The 27,844-nt window shown below is 37.3% G+C and overlaps 1 protein-coding gene across 1 annotated transcript; it reads right to left on the bottom strand.

The window, feature by feature from the left end:
• LOC143878350 (histidine kinase 5-like) lies at nucleotides 1-26,652 on the bottom strand. Its single transcript, XM_077380648.1, has 13 exons — nucleotides 26,198-26,652; nucleotides 23,830-24,753; nucleotides 21,604-21,660; nucleotides 21,209-21,436; nucleotides 18,023-18,116; nucleotides 17,690-17,896; nucleotides 14,066-14,196; nucleotides 12,762-12,811; nucleotides 9,350-9,693; nucleotides 9,044-9,147; nucleotides 5,981-6,835; nucleotides 2,879-3,058; nucleotides 1-236 (listed from the first exon to the last, which is right to left on the bottom strand). Exons 2-13 carry the CDS (start codon nucleotides 24,544-24,546, stop codon nucleotides 111-113), a joined length of 3,093 nt encoding a protein of 1,030 aa, XP_077236763.1. The 5' UTR covers nucleotides 24,547-24,753; nucleotides 26,198-26,652; the 3' UTR covers nucleotides 1-110.
• Nucleotides 26,653-27,844: the final 1,192 nt, after the last annotated feature.

The raw sequence follows: 27,844 nt of genomic DNA, 5'->3' as shown, positions 1-27,844 counted from the left end.
TAACTGAAAATACTGATCAGCAGGAGAAAACATGATAAATTACAAAAACTTTCCTGGATTACATTCATTTATTCATTACCTTTTTATACAGAAGCACTACTTTACAAATTTTAGATTGGCAAATACTGCTGAAGACAGTGTTTCAATTTCTGAAAGGTTACAGGTTTGGATACAAAGGAGTCCATACCATTGGCAAGGCACTCCGCTGCACTCTCTGCTAATGCATTTGCCGTCATCTGCAGTAAAACATCAGTATTCTGTTAGAAAACACATTACAATGTTCTTGCAATGCAGATATCATATACAACTCATTTGAATGTATTGTACTGTTTAACATATAAATACATACATATGTATGGACATGAAAAAAAATAATCAGAGATTCTATATGCATACTGGTAAAGATAATTACCTGAAACCTACAGCATTTACATAATGAATGAAATGCCCTTAGGCTTTATATCCGCATTAACTGTGTGTGTGTGTGTGTGTGTGTGTGAGAGAGAGAGAGAGAGAGAGAGAGAGAGAGAGAGAGATGGGGCATGCAGAGAAAACCTTACATACACAACTAATTACATGATACTTAGCTTTAGACCGCATACAACTAAGTACAAGATTGATGCAGACAGAGGGAGAGTTGGAAGCTTTCCAAGTAGAAACCATGACGATATGGTGTGTGACGCAAGGGCCGTGGAGCGGCAACACAAGATGGAGATCAACACAAGAAGAGACTAAACTAATCTCATTGGGGTTTGAAAACTCATGCCACGGTTTGGAGAAAAACTCCAATATAACACGTAAAAGGAGCAATGCTCCTTCACCCACGTGAAAGAGCCAATGCTCGCTTCACAAGTGATGTCCCAAAAATAAACTTTATTCAATCTATTTTTTTCCCTCATGTCAGTACATTATATAGATAGCAAAAACTAAAAAATAGGAACCCTAAAAGATTGGTAGACAATTATTCCCAATCTTCTATCTAAAGCAACGTAAACAAGAATTGGAAGCATGACTAAAATATTCCTAAAATAGTAATCCCGTAATAGACAAATACCATATCCATAAAATGCCTATAACTTAGCCAAATCAAGTCCAAATCGCATAATCTTGGGCTCTTTAGATAGGTAATAAAAAAAACCTTTCTAAAATCAGGCCAAAAGAACAAGTTTTGATGCCCTAAAAAATTCTAAAAATAAAACGATGAAAATAGAAAATAAAAAATAAAAGACTTGCTCAACGCCATGCGTTCTGCATCAGCGTGCCTATTGGCGAATAAGGGACTCTTTGGGTATACTAAAAGTTATTTTCAGTCTTTTTTGCATGTAACCTTAGTAGCAAATAATGATCATAGTTATTTTTATACCTATCTTATTTAATGGATTCCAAAGTGGCCTTAGGGTCCCATTTGCAAATAAGTACGGTTTTGGTGGTATCCAAAGCGGCCTTAAATATGCAAGCAGCAAGGATATGATGTAATGAAAAGGTGCACTAAGTATTCTACAGACTTGGCCCATGTCAATGCCTAGGAGAGTGTTGACAGTTCTTTGGAGCTCAAAGTTGAGTTTATTATAAATGAAATAATGTAGTTCCAAAGTATTCTACGAAATTAGGAGAAACCAATAACAAAATAGCTCCAGAGTGTCAACAGTCTTCTAGTCATTGGCATGCACTAAGCGCCTAAGAGGTAAGAAAACGAGGATAGAGCGAGAGCCAGGTTTAGGCTGGAGAAGCACCCTTTCATTTTTTTTAAGTTGTCTTCGCAGCACTGCAGTGTCATTCTCAATTTCTGCCATGACCCACCATGTGTGTTGCCTGGGCGGCAAACATACAAAGCTGAATGACAGGACATATGTACCCTAGAAGACTAAAGTGTATAAAAGAATCATGGAACAGAGTAGATGTATCCATCTTTACCACTGAGGAACTTAAAAAACCTATATCTTTTTTTTTAAAAGAAAGACAAAAAAAAAACAGCGTACACATATTACATTTGTTCACAATGTAAAGCCCTCTTTTCCCAAACTTCGAGCTCCATCATAGCAACTTGGGCAAGGGAACGATTGATGCGATCAATCTTCCATCAACAGGTGCATCAAAGGACTTTTGATTCACTTGGTAGGGGAAAACTCGAATTCAGATGAGAACATGGCCAAGGTAAAAGGCAGTCGGCTCAGGCGAGTCGGCGGTTGACTCGAGGAGCTTTTAAGCAGTGCTCTTAACACCCGTGTTATTTCAACTTTAGCATTCTCTATGCAAGCATGTGTTAGAATACGTTAGATTTGTGAGATTATATTTTATGATATTTGATTAAGATGCTAGATTAAGTACTAGGCTAACTGGGGGTAATTAGGTTAGATTAGTATGTTTCTATCTTTATCTCTTCCCACAATCAATGATTATCTTTCTATGTTTATCCTTTGTGTGTTCTATATAAACCCTCATTAGGACTCATTGTAATTGCATCCAAGAATTAAAATCCCTAATTTATCACATGCATAATACACACAAGTCTTGAATATCTTTCAATCCATAAAAGGAGAATAAACTGAATCCTAACACATAAAAGCAAAAGAAACTAACAGCCTTTTTTATTAGCACTTCAGCAAATTTTGACAATGAGAGATTAATATCTAACATAAAAATTTGCACTATATTATTGTTAACTATCATGTCAATGAAGGTTTAGTTTGCTAACAAACGAATGTATACATGTATAACTAATGCTATTCATGATATGAAATATAATTTGCAACAAATAATAGAAAGAAAGTGCAAACAACTGAATTTTGGGTAATTATCTGCCAGATGAAAATTATAGAAACATGTGAGAAATAAAGGAAATATAAATATTGTGTGACTAAAATATTGAACACATTACCGCAATGATAGCGATCCTCTTCCTCGAAGCCATTGCCTCAACACCATTCGGTAGTGAACCTGAGCAGGAGATAGATTGATCAATTCCAGCCTCCACAGCCACATCCCAGTTGCCATTTTCTTCAAAAGAGCGAATCAACCGTGTTGCTTGAAGACCATCCATAATCGGCATACAAACATCCTGCATGGGGAGTATGCAAAATGATCATCATAATGACTCTTACCGTTTTCAATACATTAAACATTGTTTGGTCTAACAAGACATTCAAAAAGTCCCAACAGGAACAATTGATGTTTTCTAAAGGTTTTGATAACAACTCTGAGTCATGATTGTCTATTCCAGATAGAAATTCAGACAGGACAGAATTACATTGTGTACAGACATTAACATTTCATTTATTTCAACTAGTCCTATGTAAGTCGCCATCATATTTCACTTTGATGTTGATGGCACTTGGAGATAACATTCTCATGCAGGCCATAACATTACTAAGGCGGTCATCTATTATGTTTACGAATGGTATTAATTGATATATTGAAACTTTGCCTGTTATATAAGACAATCTACATTGCCCTACAATTCTATCACTTGACATATTCAAATTTTGCCAGGTTATACGATACCATCTAACATTTCCTTTCAATCCTCTTGATCCACATATGACAAATGAGCTGAACTATTCCTTAAAGGGCATTTTCATCAATAGAAGTTTGATGTTTAGGGACAATTTGGAAACATTTTTGCATTAATTTAAAATTTATGGCCATTTCATGTTTTCAGTGACTAAATTGGATATAGTTCGCAAATTAGGGATTTACGAGCGAAGTTCCCATAATTGTTATGCATTTAATTTACAAATTGTTATATGAAGTTCATAGAGAAATGATACTATGCAAAGTTGTTCACAGGAAAAGGACATGAAAAACTTGGCATTGACACAACCGCATTATCTCAGAGGGATCCAAATTCTTCATTAGAAGGCCCCTAATTTGTAGATGACAATGTGAAAATCACTCTGTTTGAGCACTCCTAACCATTTGATCATATAACATGTATATTGACTGTTGCTCATTGTTTCTTAACTGTTCATTTGCAGAACATTGATTTGATAGTTGAAATAATTCAAAAGATGCCAAGTTGCGAACTTTTGATCATGGCATCTCAATGATAGGGACAACCAAATGAATTGATCAGATCATGCTACTGCTGTGAAGCTAGACCACAATCTGGTTTCTAATGCAATTTATCATCCACCTCATGGAGGACCAGGAAGCGATTATTGGCCTATTATCTGCATCACCACCATTATAAAATATAATAACATAAATAAACCAAATATTTTTTATATACCAATGACCAGTTTTGCAGCCCTCTGATTCATCGAGCGTTGCACCTAATTCTATGCTTGCTTGTGCCTGGTCCCACACCTCCTGTAAATGGCTCCTAAAAAGATCCTGACCCCCAACTCGTAACTCTAGAAGGACTCAGCTAAATTATGATAGGGCTCAATCTGTGATAGGCAATGTTTTCAATCAGAAAAGGATTTCTCCTGATAAGCCAGCCCTATATTAGTAAAGGCAAAAAGGATATGATGAATCTATACATAATGATATAAATAAATAAGATTGTTATAATGGTATTTGTTGTATAAACATAAATGTGTATGTAATAAACAAATAATGCAAATGTACTAAGTATATGAATAGTACAACCGCTATAATTTAATTCCTTACCATCCTCTAGCTATTCAATTAGATAGTTCATTATTTGATAAACAAAAAATTTATTAAATTAGAAAATATTAATTTGTATATGTTACCAAGTTAACAAGGTACACTTGTGCTTTACCAAGAAACATCTCCACACTTTGGAAAAGTGGAGCGGAGCCTTGAACTACGCATCCGACACATCCCTGTTGTAGCTAGGGTGTTAGTTAGATTGGGTAAGAAAGATGCCAAACATCCAACAATCGTAAATTGTTTCCTGCACTATAAGATCAGGTCCATACACCCTCATGATAGAAGATTATGGGCAAATTAATGGACAGGGTCCTTCAGCCACTGGGTTCCAGCCCAATTTACAATACAAACTTATTTGTTTTTCCAAAGGACACTATAGTATCCAACAGAGTGACAAAGAACTGAGGCAATTGGAGCATCAATGGGGAAAAAGAATGGCAAGAATAAATAAACCTCAAGGAAACTGAAAATGAGAGCAAAGGGCTCCCAAAAAACTAGGAACAGAAGATTCATGAAGCAATGGTTTCTATACATGATATCAAACAGAAGGTGATGGTGTAAACTCTAGATAAATATTTTGGACATTTCAGGGTTTATAAATGTATTGTATAACGGTATTAAATTAAATATCCCATGTTATCAATTAAGGAACTAAGGTTCAACATAAGGTTATTAGCTTATGATAGATTAATTTAGGGGGATTCTACTGAATATTGTTCTCTTGAAACTTTTGGGCATGCTCTATTTTGAGGGGGTTTGCCCGTTGTTATCTGATATAATTTTCTTTTTTTTCAAATTTTAAACTCGCTTTAGTTGCCACAATGAAAATGTAGACTGCAACCATATTTACAATATATGCATAGGTAACAATATAGAATATTATAAAACTTCTTAGTGTTTTCTCTAGATTGAGGATGAAAGGTTACAGTCCATATGTAAGTAGGGATTTTTCAGAGAAGAAAAATAGAAAGAAATAACATTTTCTAATGGTGAAATGAACTATTAACACTGAACATGTTAAAAAGAACCTTTTGAGCTGTAAGATAACTTTACAATAATGCAAGACTCAACACTGAACATGTTCACAGTGCAATGATTAATATTTAGAAATACAATGACGCATTACAGAGGTCCCCTGGTATGAAGTTTCAACTTCAATGCCTTAATTAGCGCTGAAAAATATCTCAAGTTCTTCTATTTCGAAGTTTTGAATTTAGTGATCCCAAATTAATGCCTTACAAGGTCACTCTACAAATATTAAAAAAGCTCAGGCACTATGAAAATCCTACAGAATGGCATATATATTAATAACCGGCATTCCTTTCAAAATATTCAAAGAAGATATCCTAATTTAAAAGCTTACCATCAGAATGAGATCATAGCTATAAGACTGAACTGCGCGCACTGCCTCCAATCCATTATTCACAACATCAATGCTGTGCCCTAACTGCTTCATCATGGATTGTGTCACCATTACATTGATCTTGTTATCTTCTACAAGGAGGATCTTGGGTTGCAATATAGTCTTGGGCACTTCGGAATTGTTGCAAGATAAGCTACAGAGACTTTGATCAGATTTTCTATGTGATTCGCTCCAATATGTACTTTTGCCTTCACAAATATTCTCAGACATGTTAGCAACCTCTTCGCATGTCTTCATGCAATTTTGGGAATCTGTACCACTTTGAAAACTCTTGGAACCAACATTGGAAGTGTTATATCTACTCATAACGAGGCCATTCACATCAACTTGGCGTTGCTCGCATTTTCCAATTAAATTTTCAGCATGAGGATCCGTGTCCTTTCCAGAACTTTCATTTTCAGAACATATCTCCGCGGCCTCAGCAATTGAACAAGCGTCCTCTAGAGAAGCTGACTCTCTTGATATGCAATTACTTGAAGGAAATGAGTAGGACTCCTCTGATGGATCATTTGGTTTATGTAAAGGACCATAAAAATTATTGCTGGATGACAGTTTTTTTGCCCTTGTCATAGATCCGCTGGATGAGAATATAGAACCCAATGTGTGTGGTTGAAAGTGAAAATACCCGACATTACTGTCATCAGCCTCAGATTCATGATCAACCATATCTGAGAGTTCATCTGGGTCATCGCTGCGCTCCCTCTTTGGAGAAACCTTACAAGGCAATACAAACGTAAATGTTGAACCGTAGTTCTCTCGACTGGTCACAGTAAGATGACCTCCCATCAGCTCCACCTGCCTCAAATGAGTTTCAACATTTAGAGTCAGAAGCTTGGAAAAAAACATAGTATTGGGAAGAATATGTCCAATAAAGCATTTAAATTCAAACTCACAATAAATAAATCACACAAAGTGCATCCTGAACCAATTTTTTCCTAATGCTCAGAATCTTACTGCCAGTAATTCACAATTTTATAGAAGATAACGAACAGCTTATGCCAGTCTTACACATGAAAACATTGGGTTCATGATGTTAGAAATTAAGGAATGCCAACTTTACTTCTTTAGATTGTCAATTAAATATAGCGGTGCAACTCCACATGGAAAAACCGTGTGCCATTGTGCTGGGGACCCGTGATATTGCATTTTTCATAAATGAAATTGCGGAACACAGTAGATAAATTTTAAAGCAATAAAACAAAGTAGGCTGGCACTAGTGTATGGAGATCTAGACGCTATCATGGTGACAGATGGTAGGATGTGAGGCACCTATGGAATGTCCCTTTACAAAAAAACCCAAAAAAGCCTAGGCATAGCTACCAAAAGTTTGTTAGAATCTCATGTAGATTTGGATGAAAATTAAAAAAAAATGGAAAAGTGAAGGTAAACATGAATGCAAGGAGTGATCACCCTAATCTTCCCTTTTGGGTCTTATTCATTCACAACTATGATTTATGGACAGACACGTGTCGTGTGTCGACACGGACACGGCAAACCCCTAAAATTTAGAAACGGGGTCCCGGCTAAAATACAAAGTATATATAATCATGATTTGTAGATACTGATTCGTGTGTTGAGTTTCGACACGGATACGACTTGTCTGATATGGCAACATCTAAAATCTAGAAATGGTGACACATACACACATATAAAATTATTGATTACTATCATAATTTATAACAATATAAATATGATATTCATTTAACAAACTAATAAATCTTAGAATTAATCAACTATTATCTAAAATAAATATGAGATAATCAAATAATAACGCATTCACCAATTTAATATAGTTCTCTTCCGTCCCCAATATACAACAAGAAAGGGAGACCAATATGATACAATGAATATTGTATCGGAATAACGGTTTGTTCCGGGTTTTAAGTTTATGGGAGGGGATATAGCAGCAAATATTAGTTAAAGAAGAGCTAAAAGAAGAGTTTATAATAAAAGAAGACTTCATAATAAAAGAGTTAAACACAATATCCAGTAATAAACTTGAATGCCACACTTGACATGGTACAAAAACGTGTCCACACCCCCCACATTAAGTTTAACACTACTAGCTATTAAAGTATAATAGATTAAATACTGCCGTTCTCCAACAGCTTAAGCTTTTGGAGAATTCGGTAAAGCTTTTGGAGAAGTCGGTAAGTTTCTAACATGGTATCAGAGCCAAAGGTCTCGAGTTCAAACCTCCCCGATGTAAAAAAAATCCACATGCAATGGTCGGCCGAAGGTGGGACCACATGTGCCACGTGTTTGCCAAGTAAGCCACACGTGAGGGGGAGTGTTAAAGTATAAAAGATTAAATGCTGCCCTTCTCCAATAGCTTAAGCTTTTGGAGAAGTCGGCAAGTTTCTAACACTAGCAATACCGTTAAAAGTGTCCAAAGGAGTGTCGACACATGTGGACATGCTGTCGTGCCGGACACAGCAAGACACGTGTGGACACAATACAAAAACGTGTCCGCACGCCCTCATTATTTCCATTCTAACCAAAATAGAACGGAAATAATTTTAAAAAAAAATGAAGTCTAGATTAAAAAATACAGGGGTATTTGCATGGAGGAGGAATATTTTAGAATTACTTTGGGTGGAAACTCCTAATTGGGCAATTCCGTGGGTGCCTATGTCATTTCACCAAATCAATGGATCAATTTACAATTTCTTAAAGATAAAAGTAGGAATGATCATGAGAGAGAGAGGGTTAGGATTCCTAATTAATTGGGGTTGAATGGTTAGGATTGAGGCCACGTGTCATCATCCACATGAAAAATAGCATGAAAAATAGTAAATAACTGATTTAGGGGCATTTGAAAGAGCAATAAAACAGCTAGTTTTATCAACTTCACATCTGAGGTTTGCAGAAAGTACAACTAGAAACTTTACGTCAATTTGATTGTAAATGTTGTTTAACAACACATTACTTTCCACTATTAAAAGAAGAATCTAACTGAAGTATTTTGACCGTAATGAATGAAATATCCAATGTGCATCTCACCAATTGTTTGCAGATTGCAAGGCCAAGTCCCGTTCCACCATACTTTCGAGCATGATCTGCACTGACTTGCATATATTTTTTAAATAATGTTGGTAATGCCTTATCTGTTACATGGACATAGAGAAGTTTTATTCAAATCTTTGGGGCAGAACAATGAAAAAGTGATTATACAAACTTTGTTGAACAATAAGAATTTATGAAACTATCTTCCTCCTCAAAAGAGCAGGAAAGAAATAAACCAGATTATATGCATAGAACACAAACAGAATTTCACAGGTCGACACAAGATGGGAGCTGTATCAATACCTGGAATCCCAATTCCTGTGTCGTATACATCACAATGCAACCAAACTACTGTTTCACGTGGGTGATTAGAGTTCTTTACATCTTCATCAAGCAAAGTTGGTCTTTTATCTGGTGTCCCTGGTCCACCATCTGTGCCATCATATAGATCAAGATCTTCCCCACATGACTGACAGTGTACATTTTCTAGACAGCAGGAACTTTGAGATTCTTTGAAAGAATTGTCTTTTGTTTGTTCTTTCGTCGAAACTGCAAGCCGATGCCCCTCTCCATATCCAGAATATTGTTCTGGTACCACGTGAAGGTTTATCCCAACCTTACCTTCAGGAGTAAACTTGATTGCGTTGCTACAATATAAAGTGCAACTTAGTAATTTGGAGAATAAACTAATGAGCACATTAGTCATAACAAATTCAAGAAAAAGGTGCAAAAAACTGGAGAGAGAGAGAGAGAGAGAGAGAGAGAGAGAGATAATCGTCATCAAAAAACGAAAAGCGGGAAAATGATATGTTGACTGTAGTTTTGAATGTAGGTCCTTTAAATATTACAAAGATGTCCCTCGTGAATAGACAAATAAACAAAAATGTAAATGATATTTTCGAATAGTGGTGCCCTTTTAAAGTTAGAGAAATACCACTCATATATAGACATAAATGAGCAAAAATATGGAGGGTATTTTCGAACATTGGCACACTCCATTCATATCTAAGACGCTCCACCACCGGGCAACGATCCGAAATAACATTCGAATCCTTTTCGATCCATTGAACCATCGGGTTCCATTGACACCTCTAACAAGACCAATAAGGCAAAGGCTGCAACTGCCTCTACACAAAGTATAACTAGCGTAGTGGAAATCGGAGGACCAAAGAAAGGAATATCATGTCTTCCACCTCAAATAAGACCTTGAATCTAGAAAATAGAACAAAACGTATTGCATTTAAGAGAATAGAACTAATGTAGTTTTTGGTTACAATTATATATATATATATATATATATATATATATATATATATGAGAAAAGTATTGGTGTGCTTAAGTGGTTATAACGCCTCCCATTGGTTCACTTAAGCGGGGGACCCAAACATTTAAACGAATGGGAGGCATTATAACCACTTAGCACACCAAAAAAATGGTGCACTTCCTCTATATACATATATATATGTATATACATATACATATATATGTATATAAGGAAATGATATCAGCACAACCATGCTTTAATAATTGCACAAAAGCAGCTTGTCTTTTCCTTTATAATTGGGTTGTAGGAGCTTTTTGGGAACTGTAATAACCCTTGACAGCTCTCTAAATAATAAAAGACAAAATGGGTCAGTGCAATTATCAAAACGTGGTTGTGCTGAGATCATTTCCAATATATGTGTGTGTCTAAGATCCTACATCGGAAAGGGAGAAAAAGTTCCTTGGCTATAGATGTGATCCTTCTCCCTGTGTAGACATGTTTTTAGCATCTCCAAGGGGCGGGCCCTGCAGAGTGGGTCGGGCACAATTAGTGCTGCTAGAAAACAAAACCGGGGAGGGTAGAAGACCTAGAACTGGACAATATTTACACAATGGGGTCGGGTAGTGACAATATGTGTGTGTGTGTTACAGACTCCCAAAATCATAAACTTGAACCTAAATAGTAATTTTTTCCAAAATAATAAACAAATAAAACTCAACTAAAGCATCTAAAGATAAAAAAATAAATTAAACAATTGGGATATCTCTATCTTCATGGGCTTTTTCTGTGATGATCAGGAGCTTGATTCGGCATAGCAGGATCGGGCTCTTGTATAGCTCATCGAGACAATTCCAATGGTCATAAGTCCCAATCCAACAGTCGGATCAAAAGATACGGTCGTTTTAAATTTTGACCCTCCGAAATCCTTCTTTTGATCCAGCACGTTTAGAAACTATTCGGCATGCCATTCTACTTACATACTTACATTAATAAAATAAGAACAAACCCCTTTCTCTTTGAGCTTACATCGCAGAAAATGATACCATTCAAAACATGATAAATAGCAGCTACAATACTTCCGTTAAGTCCTAAAACATTTTAATTTTCATGTACATTTGGATTAGTAAAATATGATGAGGAATGAGTGAATCACGAGTTATAGAATCTAATGACATTTACTGACAAGTATCTTATAATTTTGATGTCTATAGCAATTTGCACCACACCGACACTATTTTAAGCCGGTTTTCTTCGCTCACCATTCTTTTGCCGTTCTCATATTTTGACATCTTTTTCCATCTGTTTTTTACTAGATATGTTTTAAACTGTGTTACCTGATTCTGTTCCCACAACTGTATTCGAACCAGTTTGGCACAACCCAGTTTGCAATATTGTGAGAACCATCAAATTTTAAACCGGTGAATATGCGAATCAGTTTGCTACATCAGTCATATTAGTACCTGCAAATGCGATGACTTGCAAATGGAAAATATGTGAACCTAATCGCAAAACAATTCGATTGAATACAGAAATAAAGAGGAGGGGCGAGGTTCCCTCTCCACTAAAGAATCCCTACTAAACCCCTCATAGGCCAACAAATCAGCATATCATTGGCGTCTCTCAAAACATGGCTAATGGGTAATTCCCCCCCCCCCCCCTCCCCCCCCCCCCCCCCCCCACCAACCCCTCTAGTTGGGTCACCTATTTTGTTAATGATACGATCCAGCCTCCAAGGACCCCTACATTTATGAGACCCCACTTCATTGTGCTTTGGGAGTGCCCTTCCACTAAAGGAGTGCCGCCAAATTTGTCGAAGAAGTTTGGGAGTGCCCTTCCACTAAATGAGTGCCCCCAAATTTGTCGAAGAAGGCACGGAAATCCATATTGGCAGCTTCGCCTCAGCTGCATTAGAGTTCATAACTCCAATAATATCAAATATTGCTCACATTATCCCACCATTGTTGTCTCTAAACATCCCTCCTATTCTAGATGGACCGGGATTCCTGAACAAGCACCCCTCAAAATTTAGCTAATTGGACCTGTGGGGAGGAGGAGGATTCCAACTAGTATTCCTTCTCTTAGCCAAAGACCCCACTAAAATTCCCTCGCATTTCCTGAAATATCAAGGGATGAGTTCCCCAAACTATTCCTTCGCAAGAGCCCAAAAATCTTCCTTCTATAGGGTTTTCCAAAAATCTTCCTTCAAGGGTGCACACCAACATGCACCAACATGTTGGTGTGCTCTAACACTGACATCGTTGGCATCAACAATATGCTAATATCAAAAAAAAAAAATTTACTTAAAAAAAATTTCAACAGTCCAATCCAAATTATTCATGGAATTTTGTGACATAAGAATGACGTACAAAGTTATTGTATAACAGCACAAATGTCTTGACTTTTGAAGCATTAAGAATAAACTTTTAAGGATGGGTGTGATGAAGTTCTTACCTAATCAAGTTGGTAAGAATTTGTCGAATCCTTAGCACATCACCAATAACCTGAAAGAAGAAGGTTATTGTATAACTATCACCAAATATCAAAGGTTATGGAAGTGAAAGTACTTCATGAAAGATTATGAAAGATTATGGAATTCAATCGTAAAAGATGCAGTAAGATCAAGTGGAATGAAGGACATGTTTCTTTTGATTGCACAATCTTCATTTACTTGTCCCCACAAACACCATTTAGCTCAATTTCACACAAAAGAAAAAAGAAAAAAAAAACCACCCTTTTAGCATATCACTGAAGCAAATAATCAGCTAATTGAAGTAACAATTTTTGTGAATATGAATAAAATAATCATACCAACCAGAAAGGAAATTATTCCAATCATTTGGAAAAGTTGGATACAGTTTTAATAAAATTATGCAAGAATTAGATGTCCTCATTTCTTCCAAGAGTTTGAGTAAATTTTACTTCGAGTGGGCTTAATCCTCTTAGTACATAAAGGAATTTCCTTGAATTGTCCGTCTTTAAGCCTTTTGTGGATTTCTATTAACAAAAATTAACTGATTAATGCCTCTCATCCATAGGATGTAGATCATAATAAGAAAATTTTACAACTCTCAAAGTGAAAATGACTCTACAAATATTAAAAAGATTAGCTGACTAAACAGATAACTAGAGCAAGAACATAAGGTGTAGTGGTGGTGGTGGGGTGCGGGGGTGGGGGAGAAGTTATTCACAAGAACATTGTTCCTGCAGTTTTTGACTGATTTATTGTTCCAGAAGATCATTCCATCGTGGAGGGCTGGATATTGTTTTATCCTTGCTGTTTTGTTTGGCTTCAAAATTCAGCAAGCATATATATTATTGATAGAAAACTGTGGAAATCCTGTTCCGGAATGTTATAAGTTTCAGATCTCTTGAAAAATATTGGAGAGCAACCGCATCACAATCCTACAGTGGGGCCAGTAAATCTCAAACTAAAGCAAAATCTGGCATTTTAGTTTATTAAGGATTATATACCAAAGAAAAGAAAAGAAGACGTGCACATATCAAGCATGGTTAAACCATGTTTCAAAACATGGAACATCATGAGATGAAGTTTAGTAGCAGCGAATGATATTAACTGTCACCCATGGTTTTAAATTTCGTCCGGGACCGAAATTTAAAACCGAAACCGAAATTTAAAATTTCGGTCGAAATTATAAGATTTTTACCTAAATTTCCACCGAAACCGAAATTGCCACGGAAATTTCGCTTTCAGCTGAGACCGAAACCGAAACCAAAATTTCAAACGATCCTCTCACCTCCACAGGAACATCATCTCCTACATGTCCTTCCAAGGTCAGTTCCTTCTGCAATGATGCTGCTGCAGTCTGTAGTACATGTTTTACCACCTCCCTTGGACGAAACTTTGCAGCTTCCAACTTCATAACTCCTAAGGAAAACAAGATAAACACATCAGACATCTACGTAAGTGCACACAGTATGTGCACCACTAAAAAATGAATCTTAGAATAAGAAGTGTCTTAGAGAAAAAACACCCAGTAATCAAGATATTCACTTTCCTAAAATCTGGGTAAGATAGGTGTCTTAGAGAAAAACACCCAATAATCAAGATATTCACTTCCTATTAGGGAAAGAATAAGAAAACACCATGAATTTGATGGAAAAATGAATGACAAATGAAAAAACTTTAGAATTTGTGCAAAGGATAGAAATTAAAACAGAAATTCTATAACCACTTTGTGCCCAGTACTAGAGCAGCTACATCAACATAAAAGAGAAAAAATATAAAGAAGGATAGTCTCACTTGAAAATTTACTGGGAAAGTCATATGGATCTGATCATTGAATCACTTGGGTCTGTTTGGATGCATCACCCGCGTCCTAGTAGAGTGATGGGCAAGTATTCAACTGGTAGAGTAGTGAGGTAATATTCTCCTTGAGGAGTAATGGTGAACCCCGTGGCATGTTTGGTATGTCAAGGATTCAAGGGTGGGTTAGTAGTCTCATGGTGGAGTAGTGAAGAATGCCATGGTGTGTTAGGTTGTCAAGGACTCAAGGGTGGGTTAGTAGCCTCCTTGTAGAGAGAGAGGGAGAGAGAGGGAGAGAAAGAAAGAGACACACACACACACACACACAGAGAGAGAGAGAGACATAATATCACAACTCTTCTACAAAAAAACTACCTTTTAAAGGTAGTAGTAGAGCTAAAGGGCGCCACCTCAGTAGACAAGGGACTGACAAGTAGAGTAATGTGTAAGTAGTCTTCTGGAGTTTTAGCTCTTTTTTGCATCCAAACATCATCTCCCATAACACCCCACTTTACTAGTAAACTATCAGTAAAGCCATCCAAATTGTACAACCAAACAAGCCCTTGTGGAGTTGAAGATTGTATCCACTCTGGATACTGAATCCTCTCCCGTAGGGGGTTCCCTGGACTCCATCTTGGGAAACTCTTTTAGTAGCTAACACAGCTTCCCACAATCCTACCTTACCTCTGATTTCCTTAAGCATTTTCTTTGTAATTAGATTTAATTAGACCTACCCACAGAAAAAAAAATTAACTAGACCAAACTACATTCTATTCAAATGGGGATTGTCTTTGCACAAGTTTGAGAACAACAAAACACCCCACTATCCAACAATTAAGAGCGTAGAAGAATAGGGAGGAAAAGAATGCCCTCGTGATTAAGAGTAGTGAAATGATGAGATCCAATTTTTTATTTTTATTTTTGAATGGTAATGATGAGATCCAATTACGTCAACATGAACAGTTATGGCGGCTTCTATAAATTATAACATGGTGAACATGTCTCATGGTGTTAGTATTATACATTACTTTATCGTATAGAGAGTTTACTTTTATACCTCTCATCTCTTATATTGTATAGGGGTACTTTTGTAAATGTATTACATCACACGCATAATATAATACATCAATAGACAAGTCATGGACTTGAATCTGTCATTTCTTCAATTGATGTGAGTTCTATTCCTCGTTAAAGTTTGCTGAGCTTTTCATGATATCAGAGCTAAGAGATATCCAACACATGGGAACTGTTTTATTGAGTTCTAAAACGGTTCACTGGGCAAGTCGGTGCCCATGCCCGAGTTTCTAAATGTTGTTATTTACACCACAGTGAACAAGATATTATGGACTATTGCTCCATTTTTCCCATCTTGGAAATTAGTGGAGAATTAAATAAGTACATAAGTTTGACTCACTTCAAGAAATTTTAGGATTTGATAATCGCATTATTCATGCAAATTTTGCCCCTTAGAGAAGTGAAATTTGCTATGATTTGTGGACACGGACACGAGTGTCACGTGTCGACATGGACACGGAGTGTCGGACACGGCGAACTCCCAAAATTTAGAAACGGGGACATGCCTAAAATAGAATATACATATAATCATGATTTGAGGACACAGATTCGTGTGCCGAGTTTCGACGCAGATATGAGGTATCTAACATGGCAACCCCCAAAAATCTACAAATAGTGTCACACTCAAACACATACATACATATAATTAGACCTGGCAAAAGTGACCCGTGCCCGCGGGTTGACCCGGCCCACCCGCAAATTTGCGGGCACGGGTCTAAGTTTTCGTGACCCGTGAAAAATCAACCCGCGGGTGACCCAACCCGCAAAAACACGGGTCGGGTCGGGTCAACCCGCGGGCACCCGCATTTTTACAGTATGTTTAAATTTTTGTGAGAATGTTATCGTCACTCACGCTGTTTGTTTTTTTATGAGGGAACTCCTCACTTTATAAAAAGTACGGTATGTCCGGCACCCTAGGATTATCCAAACCGTCCATTAGATGGGCCGTACCCTAAATAGGTTATGCTCCAAAATTATTTCCATCGGTTGATTCTAACCCTCCGATCTATAGAGGGTTAGGATCAACCCTCTAACATCAAGATTGGAGGGATAGGATCATCCTATGGAAATGATTTTTGGAGCATAACCTATTTAGGCTATGGCCCATCTAATGGACGGTTTGGATCATCCTATGGTGTGGGCCATACCATACTTTTAATAAAGTGAGAGTGCCCAGTAGTGTTGTTAACATTTCAATGTGATTTTATTTTATTATAATTTGCTATCAAGCTTCTCTTTTGGTAATTTCTCGGCAAGTGCGCATTGTGGGTGCACATATACGCTCATCGAAAATGTTGGTAGCAAATGTAAAAAGGTAAAAAAAAGTAATCATTACACCAGAAAAAAGTAAAATAGCGAAACTATAAAGTGTTAAATGAAAAATTACGTAGAAATGGTGATAGATTGTAAAATTACCAAAAAAATACAAATAACCTGTAGAATGTTATGACAATTACAGGAAAATTATATGCTGTCAAATCAAAATAGTGATTACAATCCCATATTTGCGGCATATTTGCGGGTGCCCGCGCGGGTCACGAGAATTTTGACCCGCAAAAATGCGGATCATTTGATGACCCGCACCCGTATGACCCGCACCCGCATCACCCGCGGGTTGACCCGGCCCGGCCCACCAGTTTGCCAGGTCTACATATAATGTCACTGACACTTCTAACAGTACACTTAAAAGTGTCTAAAGGAGTGTGGACACGGGTGTCTTGTCGTGTCCGACACACACGCGTGTCGGCAATAAATTCAAAGTGTCGGCCAAATCATAGGAAATTTGTCAATTTGATGGTTGCATTTTAACTAATTATTTCCCAAAATGGTGATGTTGCTAAATAGTATAAAGAAACATTCGATTCCATGGTTATTATCTGTGTTTGGTCTCTCCATCCAAATATGAAGGTAGAATTTCAAGAAATAAAGAGCAGTACAACTCAATAGACCAAAAGTGTATGCATCAGTTTAATTGCTTCCACAATAGGAGTTAAAAGAGAGTTCTATAAAGATAATCTTAAAACAATGACGAATTTTGTACCTGACTCGACCTTGGAAAGGTCAAGAATGTCATTAATAAGTTGTAATACCAAATCCCCAGAAGATAGCATGACATCCAACAGTTGTCTTTGCTCGTTGTCTAATTTTGTATGGGCAAGAATCTCAGCCACACTAACAACCCCTGAAAGGGGAGATCTTATCTCATGAGACATAGTCGCTAGCATTTGTTTTGCCCGCATTGTTTCCTCTGAAGAACAGAAAAGTAAAATTACAATGAGTGACTTTTGTAGCTACCCCCCAGTTAAGTTCAAGATTTACATAACCGTAAAGATTTACATAAGTTTTTCCACCAGTAAAATGGTAACTGCTGTACCTGTTATGTGAATTGTTTTATTGAGTTCTGTTTCCTTGGCTTTTTGTACAGCTATCTCCTCCCGAAGCTTTGCCATTTTCTCCCTTTTGACAACCTGTTATGCAATCAGAACATTATATATTCTATTATAGAGCAAATAGATTGGAAATACCATGAGAATTTAGAAATGAATAAGAAAAAAAGGTAACTTATTTCCTGAAACCACTAATAACTTGAAATAGGCTCACACCCCTAAATACATGATTATCACAGGAGAAACTTTCCTCGGGAAAAAGACCAAGGACAAGAGGAACAAAACATAGTTGTTTCTGCAATGTTGGGGATGGAACTTCTTTTCAAATCGAAGTTCAAATTTTGCTCGACGAAGAGATGATGTCTTCAATATCAGACAAATGATTCAATGATAGTTTATTACTACAGTATAGCATATAGAGATGATAGATAATAATGTGATTTAAAGTGCTAAATACTTTCTAGGGTCCCTCAAATACATCTAATCACAATCTTAGCAACAAATCAAGCCCCTCAAATTGTAACTGTCTATAGAATAGTTTCAAAACTCCCATGCGTCCAGGTCAACTCCCCTGAGTTGACTCCCCTTTACCTTGGCCGCATTATGCGCTTGCCCTACAGAGTGAATAAAAACTCCTTTGACTCTCCGGAATGCGACAACGCAATACACAGCCGCGTCAACCGAGTACTCGACCGCGTCGTGCCGAGTCGACTAGGATTTTCGCTGGCCGCATTCCGCGTTTTTAAACATGGATCTTTAGTTAAAATGCCACCATCCTGACCAAACTTGACTTGGCTGTGTCCCCTTCAGCTCTTCCAAATAATAGCATACACAAACATAGATGCTACTTCAAAGTTCAAAGGCTGAAAATTCAACCAATGGTAGTCCCGGATAAATCTCATATCATCAAATTTTGAGATCCATTGGATCACATAGAACAGCAATGAATTTTATCATGGATTAAATAAATCAAATGATTCTGATAATGATGACTATCTCTTCAAGGAATCACTCGACAATAACAAAATTTCTCTTCTTCAATGAAAGCATATGGTTTATGAACTTTTTTCAACTCAAGATGCAAGAATCAGCACTGACAACTTGAAGACCAGAAGAACCTGAAGAATCCATACTCTCTCCTACTGAGAGGGAGTAATAAAACATTTTTCGAAAATTGAAGTGTTATCATTTTAAACAATGTATGTCAACTATTTTGTTGACAGGGTTTGTTATCCGACTGGTCAAAGGTCATTTGTAACCACATATACCTATCCACATAGAGGAACTTAGGCCTTCAAGTTTCTCAACTCCTATGCCTAATATGCAGCCCTCTCTTCAACGACATGAACTCATGTTGCACTGCCATGCACCTATAGTTCAGAAACTCATGAGCGGGGATTGAATCAGTCAAGCCCCAATTTTTAACTGGGGCGAGTTGATAAGGTGACTTGGGAGATTCATGATCATTCATGATCATTTCATATATATATATATATATATATATATATATATATATATATATATATATATATATATATACACACACACACACACACACACACACATACTAGTAAAAAAACCCGTGCAATGCACGGGCCGACAAAGAACTGTACGGACCACATCATAGGTTGCTCCAAACCGTCCATGTGATGGAACACAACATCAATAGGTTGTGCCCGTAAAATCATTTCCATAGGCTGATCCTAGCCATCCAATCTATAGAGGTTTCCATAATTAAAAAAGCATAAAGGAGGGGGGTAGGATTGAAATTATGTGGCTTTAATGAGTGCCTTTGTTAAAAAGCATAAAGGAGGGAGTAGGATTGAAAATATGTGGGTTGAATGGGTGCCTTTGTTAAAAAAAAGTCAAAAAAAGTGATGTGTAATTCTATTAGAATTTTGGGAGAAATTCAAATAATTCTCTCCTTTTCTCTTCTGCTATGTAGTATATAGATATATGTGTGATTAAAAAAACTCATTAATTAAAAAAACTATGTAGATGCAAGCTGCAAGCCATAGCAACTTAACAAGTACCAAATACACAATGACACAAATTACCTAAAACTCAAAAGTTGTACCTCCAAATTTCTTATGTCAAAAAACTAAAACAAGACGCAATTGTATGGAGACACAAATATTTTGAAAGATTAATGTTTTAAAGAAGAGCAACGAGCATGAAAACGGTAAAGGAAATACTCCTTTCGTTGGGCCTTCTCCTCATTCTGTTGTTTTCTCACCCATCACAATAGAGTATTAGTTTCTTCTTTTTCTTTCTTCGATATGGTTTTCTTTTACTGTATATGTGTGTGTGTGTGTGTACAACTGTAGATTAATGTATTACACGGTATACAAAAATCTATGAGGAGTTTGAATCGGTTCGACTCACCGAGTCACAAGTTTTAACGAGTTAACCAAAAACTCATCAGAACTTTAATATATAACTCGGTGCCAGGTCAGGAAGGGAGTACGAGTGAAAATAGTTTTGAGCATAGACCTAGTTAGCACATTGAGCTGACCCAATTAAGTGGCTATTGAGTTGACTTGGACAATTCACGGGTTCACTACAGTCGTAGCATGGGATGTGAAGAAGTATTAGTCTAACTTAGTTATTGAATTGCAGTCTAACTCAACATAAAAAACCATACTCACAACAACTGACTGTAGGTATTCTCAGGCACACACGGACACGCACAAGTGCACGTATACACTTATCTGAGTTGGCTTGGGCAATTCACGGGTTCACTACAATAATAGCAAGGGATGTGAAGAAGTATTAGTCTTAACTTATTTATTGATTTACATTCTAACTCGACATCAGCAAGCATGGACTTAAACCTCACGATAACTAGCCGTAGGTATTCTCAGGCACACTCACACAGGCATGCACGCACGCACATAGAGTGTCAATAGAACACATAGGCCAACGTTATCTGTGCCACGATGCAAACATAAATAAATGCAAAGACCTACTTTTCCTTCAAGATTTTCTTATAAGATTTGGAACCAGATATGCCTTACAAATATTAATTACATGTTGGAGACTACAATTGCATGTTGAAGAAGTGCGAACACAACATTTCACAACTAAATATACAACCAATGCCCCATAGTCCATACACAGCTGGCCAAAGAACAAAATCATACAGATAAAATTTAGCTTAGAATGATAATTACCTGGTCGGTTATATCCATCCCCATATAATTCACACCTATTGTATCTCCTGTTTTGCTAAATACTGGTTCGACATATATTAAAAATGTCTTCGACCCAAATAATTCCGTATCAAATGTAATTTCCCGCTTTGCAGGTAAACCTCGCTCCAGGACTTCTCTCTTGAAGTCTTGAGACTCCTTAACACCAGCTCCAGAAAATATCTCAACATCAGTTCTACCTATAATGTCCTGATATATCACACAGAATCAGAAAAATGCATCCAGAAGAATGTCTGCAAATGATGAAAGATGGAATCCTCAATCCTAAATTGCATAGGCTAAATTGAAAGAAATACAATAATTTTTCCACGGTTACACGTTATGAAGCGTAATTAAAGTAATTGGCAATCAATCACCTCCTCCTGCAAACTTGGGAAATGGTTATAAATGAACCGATATCGGAGCTCCTTATCCTGCAATGAAAGATTATGGAAACATTACACACTTATCTTACCACAGTGTGGCTACAACACACAAAACCCAAAAAAAAAAAAAAAAAATTTGAGGATATAGGATAATTCCTTCACCTTCTTTGCATAGATCTCACATAGCATTATCGCAATGCTAGTAAAAAAAGGGCAGCCCAGTGCACGAGGCTCCCGCCATTGCGGGGTTTGGCGAGGGCTAGATGTACACAGCCTTACCCCTGCTTTGCAGAGAGGCTGTTTCCGTGACTCAAACCCGTGACCACCAGGTCACAATGGAGCAACCTTACCGTTGCGCCAAGGCTCACCCTCTATCAACGCAATGCTAGCATGCTTCAAAAATAAATAACTAAAAGGCATGAACCTACATTTAATGTTCTTAAATCTATGCATGGTGAATGAGCCCGTCACTTTGAGAAGCTATCGACAGTCTGAATAACTGCCATAGTTGTCATGCTAGCAATAGCCATTTTCAGCCAGGGGTGGACATGCCTATTTTTGTTTGAGAACAACAACAGCTACTCAAATTAAAGTTACTTTATATGACATATTGACCTATTGTTTCTCAACTTCAAAGTGAAGAAAACTGGTGAAATAGTGGGAAATTCATCTTTTCTTTTGCACTGGTTATGAAGAAATCGAGGGAGCAAATCTGATTTAAGGGCAAAATGTTTACAAACTAATACTCGGAAGAAGCCTTGGAATTAAATGTCTAAGGTTGTTTAACAAGGTCTTTCAGTAAAATCTTTTGGAGACTTGGGGTGACAGATCAGGGTAAGTCGATAAGTTATATTTTCTCAAACAAAGAAAAGAAAAGAATGATTCTTCTGACTTGGAATGGTAACCAAGGCTTTTATCTGAAACAAACTACCTTGAAAATTAGGGGTGCAACTTGGGTCGGGTTCAACCCGAACCCGACGGGTTCAACCTGATTTTGGCTCTGGTTGGGTTGGGAATTCCTCATGTTAGGTTGGGTTGGGTTAGTGTTGAGAAAAGCCAACTCGATTTAATTTTAGGTTAGGTTAGGGTTGAGGCCTTGGAAACCCGACCCGACTCGAACCCGACCTCCTTCCTCAAATTTTATATTGATTTCTTTGGGTTGTTGTATTATTTTTGTTTGGCCCTAGGTGGCCCTGAACCCTGCCCGATTTTGGGTTAGATGAGTTGGGTTAGGGTTGAGAGATTTAGAGGCAGGTTGGGTTAGGGTTGAACATCCCCAACCCGAAGCTCGGGTTGGGTTGGGTTGGGTTGGGTTAGGGCTGAGGGAATGCTATCTCGGGTTGGGTTCGGGTTGGCCTTAACCCAATCCAACCCGACCTGAGTTGCACCCCTAGTGAAAATCAACATAGAATGGTTGAGAACAATTCTCAAAATACAAGAGGGTAAATGAAGAAACATATTATCTGGAGCAGCAATCTTTCTTCAGTAGAAACTTCACTGGTCTATTTACATTTTTGGGTATCTGAAATCCAATTACGATTAGAATAAGATCATCTTGCCATAGTTGCGTAAGTGGGAAGAAAGTGCGAGAAGCGATGCGGGAAGCGAGAGGTTTGGAAAAGAGAAAATGCAGGAAGCAAAAAGTTCTGAAGAAAGTAAAGAGAAAATGTGTGGGAACTGGGAAGCATGTAATAAACCTAATTGGAAGTGAACTCGAAGTACATAGACTAGGATTGTAGTAGGTTAGGGAGGAATGGTAAATATAGGTAAGTATTAAAAGTTGACAAGAAGGCCTTGCAACCAATCAGAATCACAAGTTCTATGAATTTACAATTTCACATGGTTTATTCATGGATTTTTAATGTTTAAGTGTTTGAAAAAAGATGTACATGATTTTTCTTTGAATTAGATAGTTTTCATGTTTTAAATGCACTTTTTTTAAATACACTCCTTTAGCATTATCAAAAGGAGAAAACGTTCTCTTAAGAAGAAATAATCACCTAAATAAGAAGCATACTCTTATTCAAGAGGAGACGTGTAGGGTGCGTTTGGGAAGCACACTTCCCCTAAATTTGGGAAGCGAGAAGAACTTAGCTTCCAAAGCGACTTGCGGGGAAGCGAGCTTCCCATCCAACTAGGAAGTTACGATCTTGCACCAAAAGTACAAGAGCTGCATCCCAGGCATGTGCCAGATAATTGTTTAGGGACTATAATTACCTGATGGCCAATGACAACTGGTGCGTTCTGGAGAACAAAATGCAAATAGTTGTCTGCTCGTTTTAAAATTTGAGACAGCTCTTCAACTGGAGAGGACTGCGTTTCCATATTCTTTATGTTGTCCTGCAATTTCTCCTGCAGTATCTGTTCTCTTTGAATACTTGCTTCCAACATTTTATCCAGTTGCAAGGCCCGCTGCTTCCAGTAAGTGGTCGTGTCAAACTCGGCATCTATTTCAATTTTCTTGTTATGTTGGGCGACATCATTCTTCCTCTGAGGCACAGCTCCCCAAATATCAAAAACTTCATCCAATATGGAAATTGATCGCTTGTCACCACCATACTTTTCTGCCTCAAACCGATGCTCTTCCAAGATCTCCAATTTCTTGAGTTCAACTTCTTTCCTTTGTTTGCTTAATATGTCAAGCTCTTCATTGAGAAGGCGAACAGCATTAGCCTGCTTATACTCCCAATTCTTTACAAGGTAAGCCAACTGAGAAGAGCCCTTTTCACTATAACTGGTTAGCTCTAAGAGGCGCTTGAAATCGACTATAGAGGGCTCATCCACAATTGTAACCTCCTCCAACATATCTTGATCAACTCCAGGATTTTCGATATTGAACTGCTTTCCAACAATTCCAAGGTCTTCAGGCCACATGGAAGGTAAGCCCTCAATGTCCATTTCTTCTACATAATCACCCCCCATCTTACAAAGCATGAAAAGAACTAAAATATCACATCAAACGCTTATGTATAGAACATAGCATCTAGATGAATATATATGCATACAGAACTCTTGTACCATAGCCTATTCAGGCTCCATGCAATTTAAACATTCGATAATAACAAGCCATTTCATCGGATGACTGAACAGGCCTTGTGGAGAACGTCTTGGAATTGAAGGTTTAGAATCATACATAGAAACCTACGCAGGACATTTAAATTTGAGATCAGAAATCTTGTTTTATAAATCACCATGAATAAAAGATAACATGAAAAATAAATCAATGTTGGTGTGGAATGAGTTATCAGTAAGCATAAAAAAAGTAAAGACAATGACATATACCTAATTAAAGATATTATAAAACAAGCTATAATCAGCATTAAGTATCTAGATATGTGCAGAAAAAACTAGGTTAGCAAACAGAAATGGCAGTGGCGGTCCAACAGGTGTGGTAACATTTAAAAAAACTCGGCAAGACAATAGCAAAAGTAATAATGATGGTGATTACGAAGATGAGACGATAATGAAAATAATAAACATGATTATTTTTAAAGAGCCACATAAGAAAGTGGAGGGAAATTTTCAGATTACTTCAAGCCCAATTCGGATACTTCCAAAAATGAAATATAAGCAGTTCTCCTTAAATTGAATAATTTGCAGTTATAACAGTGGAATGCTACCTAAAGAAGCAAGATTAAGGTTTACGGCCACACGCTAAACACGCAAACTCCTATATTTTTGGGTAGAAGACCTTTGAAACACCTGAATGTTTTCTGAATTTCTGTATGAGGTGTATCTGTAGACCTTGCACTGCAGCTATAGTTCCCCTTCAAAAAAAACTCAAGGAAACAACTCTGAAACCTCACTAGGGAAATTGATGAACTGCCAAGGCTGGGGGCCAGACCTAACCCTAGTCTGGAAGCTTCTCCTTAGGTTCTAGAGCAATATCACAAAAAGTTTCAAATCCCTACTTAGACGATCTATAATCCTGAGTAAGCTATTCACATATTTATCTCTCCAAAACCAAAATATAGTCGAGATGTGGGAGCTGTGCCAGTGATAGAGTAAACATGCCCGGATTTTTAACAATTGTAACCAATGTAAACAAAAATTTGAATGGTGGTGACAACTTATCAGTCAGAAACAAATAGAACACTGAAAGAAATTCCAAAGGGAATCTATTGTCATCAAAATTAGCAGAGAAATGTAAATCGATGCGATTCTTTGATAGGTCAATGAGTATCCAATAGGTCAATGGATCCTTCATTCTATGAAAGGTCACTAATCAATTCAACTGGAAAAAAGCCGAACTGGATATCAACTTGAAAATTGAATAAATGTGATATAAAATCAAAGGACGTAACAGAATGTTTACACGCTCCTCATTAGAGGAAAAACATCAAATTAAAGATGCTCATATTGAAATCTCTTTTGAAGATCAATGGCCGAGAGATTCATCAAATAAAAGCAGGATATGTCTCAATTAATGGCAGAAATCACCAAGTGGGGAAATTAATTCAGAAAAAATGCGATCTAGAATCGTAGAGATCCAGAAAGAAGAGAAGTAAAGTTTGAACACGCTATTTCCAGCAGGAATTTTAATCACATTGTTAAAAATCAATCATTAGTCAGCGATTGATAGTACCTAATAATCAATTCCGAAACTGTGTATTTGAAAAGAATCTCCAATAAAAGCAACAAAGCTCCTTGTGAAATCGAATAAAAGCTCTGAATCGAGTCACGGCGATTTTCCTCTGAGATCTGATCAGCGCAGAGAACGCTCTAGAAGCAGTCTAGGAAGCAAGAGATTTCCAGAGGCCGAAGAAAGAGGGTAAGAGAGAGAGAGAATAGAGACAGAAAACGGAATCGTGGTCTCACGGTGTTGAAGAGAGAGAAGCATGTGAGAATGGGGAAAAACAAAGGGGAAAACCTCAAGAAGCCATGTGCCTGGAGGTCAAAATATTGCAGAAAAGGTGACTTGTTATTTTTAGGGTTTTTTTTTTTTAATCCTTTGTTTGCTGGGGATATGAAAAATGGGGAGATTGAAGTCGCCGTGGAAGGGCTTTCCTTCTATCTCTCTCTCTCTCTCGGGCATTGAGTTAAGACGGAGAATCGGTTTTCAGGCTCTCTCGTGAGAGCGAACTGCTTTTAAAATAATCCCCCGCTCCTCAGACATGCGTCAGGCTCGGGCGTCAAAACGTACAAGTTACTAACCGTTACCTTGACACTACACCAATTGACGGCCGGAATTTATTTTTTTGCCTTTCTAAGACCTTTTTCTTGTAACTAACGGAAGTTGAAAAGAGTATGGTGAGAGATGATAAATATCTTTAAGAGCTTTTCTCAATTTTAGGATTAATGCATTGGTAGGGTCCACCTCATTCTAATATAGCAGCAGGGTACGCCCATATGTGTGAAGTGGGTCCTACCTTTGATTGATCTGAGCCGTTCACTTGATAGGCCTTCCATTCGATCTCTTTTGGGTCAAAGATCGACCTAATCATCTGATTCTAACGTCTGAGGCCTCTCAAATTGATGGTTGTGATCAATCATGAATGGAACCCATTATATCTAATGGGGCGCCACAATGGGGGTTGCACCTTAGTGAAGCATACCTCCTTACTTAGATATTGAGAGAGAGATTATTTTTTTGTACGCTCTTATTGGTTTCTTTCTCTTTTACCTAAAAAGGTTAAAAAAAATCTGATTTTTCCAATTGAAAAAAAAAAAAATGCTTAATTAGGGGTTTTATACCTTGTTTAACATTGTATTTTCGTTGCTAGTAAATTAAAAGTCATTTGTGTGATGGAGATCGTTCATCTCGTGAGATACATGATGGGTAGGCCATGCCCGAAAATCACACAGTGATCATCCTAACCATCCAATTAAATGACTTTTAATGGTATGGATCATTAGATTAATGGTATGGATCACGCACACATGCACCACATGATTGGGAACACTAATACTGAGCAGAAGAAAGAAGTGCCTAATACAGTATAATTTTTCTTAATATAATGCAACACCCATATATTTAGCCATTCCCGTGCCAATTGGTGGGCCATGAGCCTAGTTTAAGAGTGTTACGGGCACGGAAATCACAACAGTAAGATAATCTTTACCGTCAAACGAAGAGCCTACAAATAAACTCATCAAGAGGATATAGGCGACGATTTGCATTCGAACTGCTTGCATCTCCGACACATAGCCATTGCATCATATTATGACGCATTGGAATTTTATAAGGTCTTTTGTCTCATTCTTATCTCAAATTAGAGAACAAGAAGGCACT

This window comes from Tasmannia lanceolata, unplaced genomic scaffold, assembly GCF_043159265.1.
Source record: "Tasmannia lanceolata isolate RefF3 unplaced genomic scaffold, GAP_Taslan_0.1 ptg000006l, whole genome shotgun sequence".
Taxonomy (NCBI): Eukaryota; Viridiplantae; Streptophyta; class Magnoliopsida; order Canellales; family Winteraceae; genus Tasmannia; species Tasmannia lanceolata.
This window is presented reverse-complemented; position numbering and strand designations above follow the sequence as displayed.

Bases quoted from the DNA above. Each gene is read 5' to 3' on its own strand.
- LOC143878350 (XM_077380648.1), bottom strand. From the start codon at position 24,546: ATGCTTTGTAAGATGGGGGGTGATTATGTAGAAGAAATGGACATTGAG. The intron at 21,661-23,829 runs GTAATTATAGTC...CTTTCATTGCAG, and splicing joins CAGTTGTCATTGGCCATCAG to GATAAGGAGCTCCGATATCG. The intron at 17,897-18,022 runs GTACAGCAGTTA...TCTGTTCTTCAG, and splicing joins TAAAACAATTCACATAACAG to AGGAAACAATGCGGGCAAAA.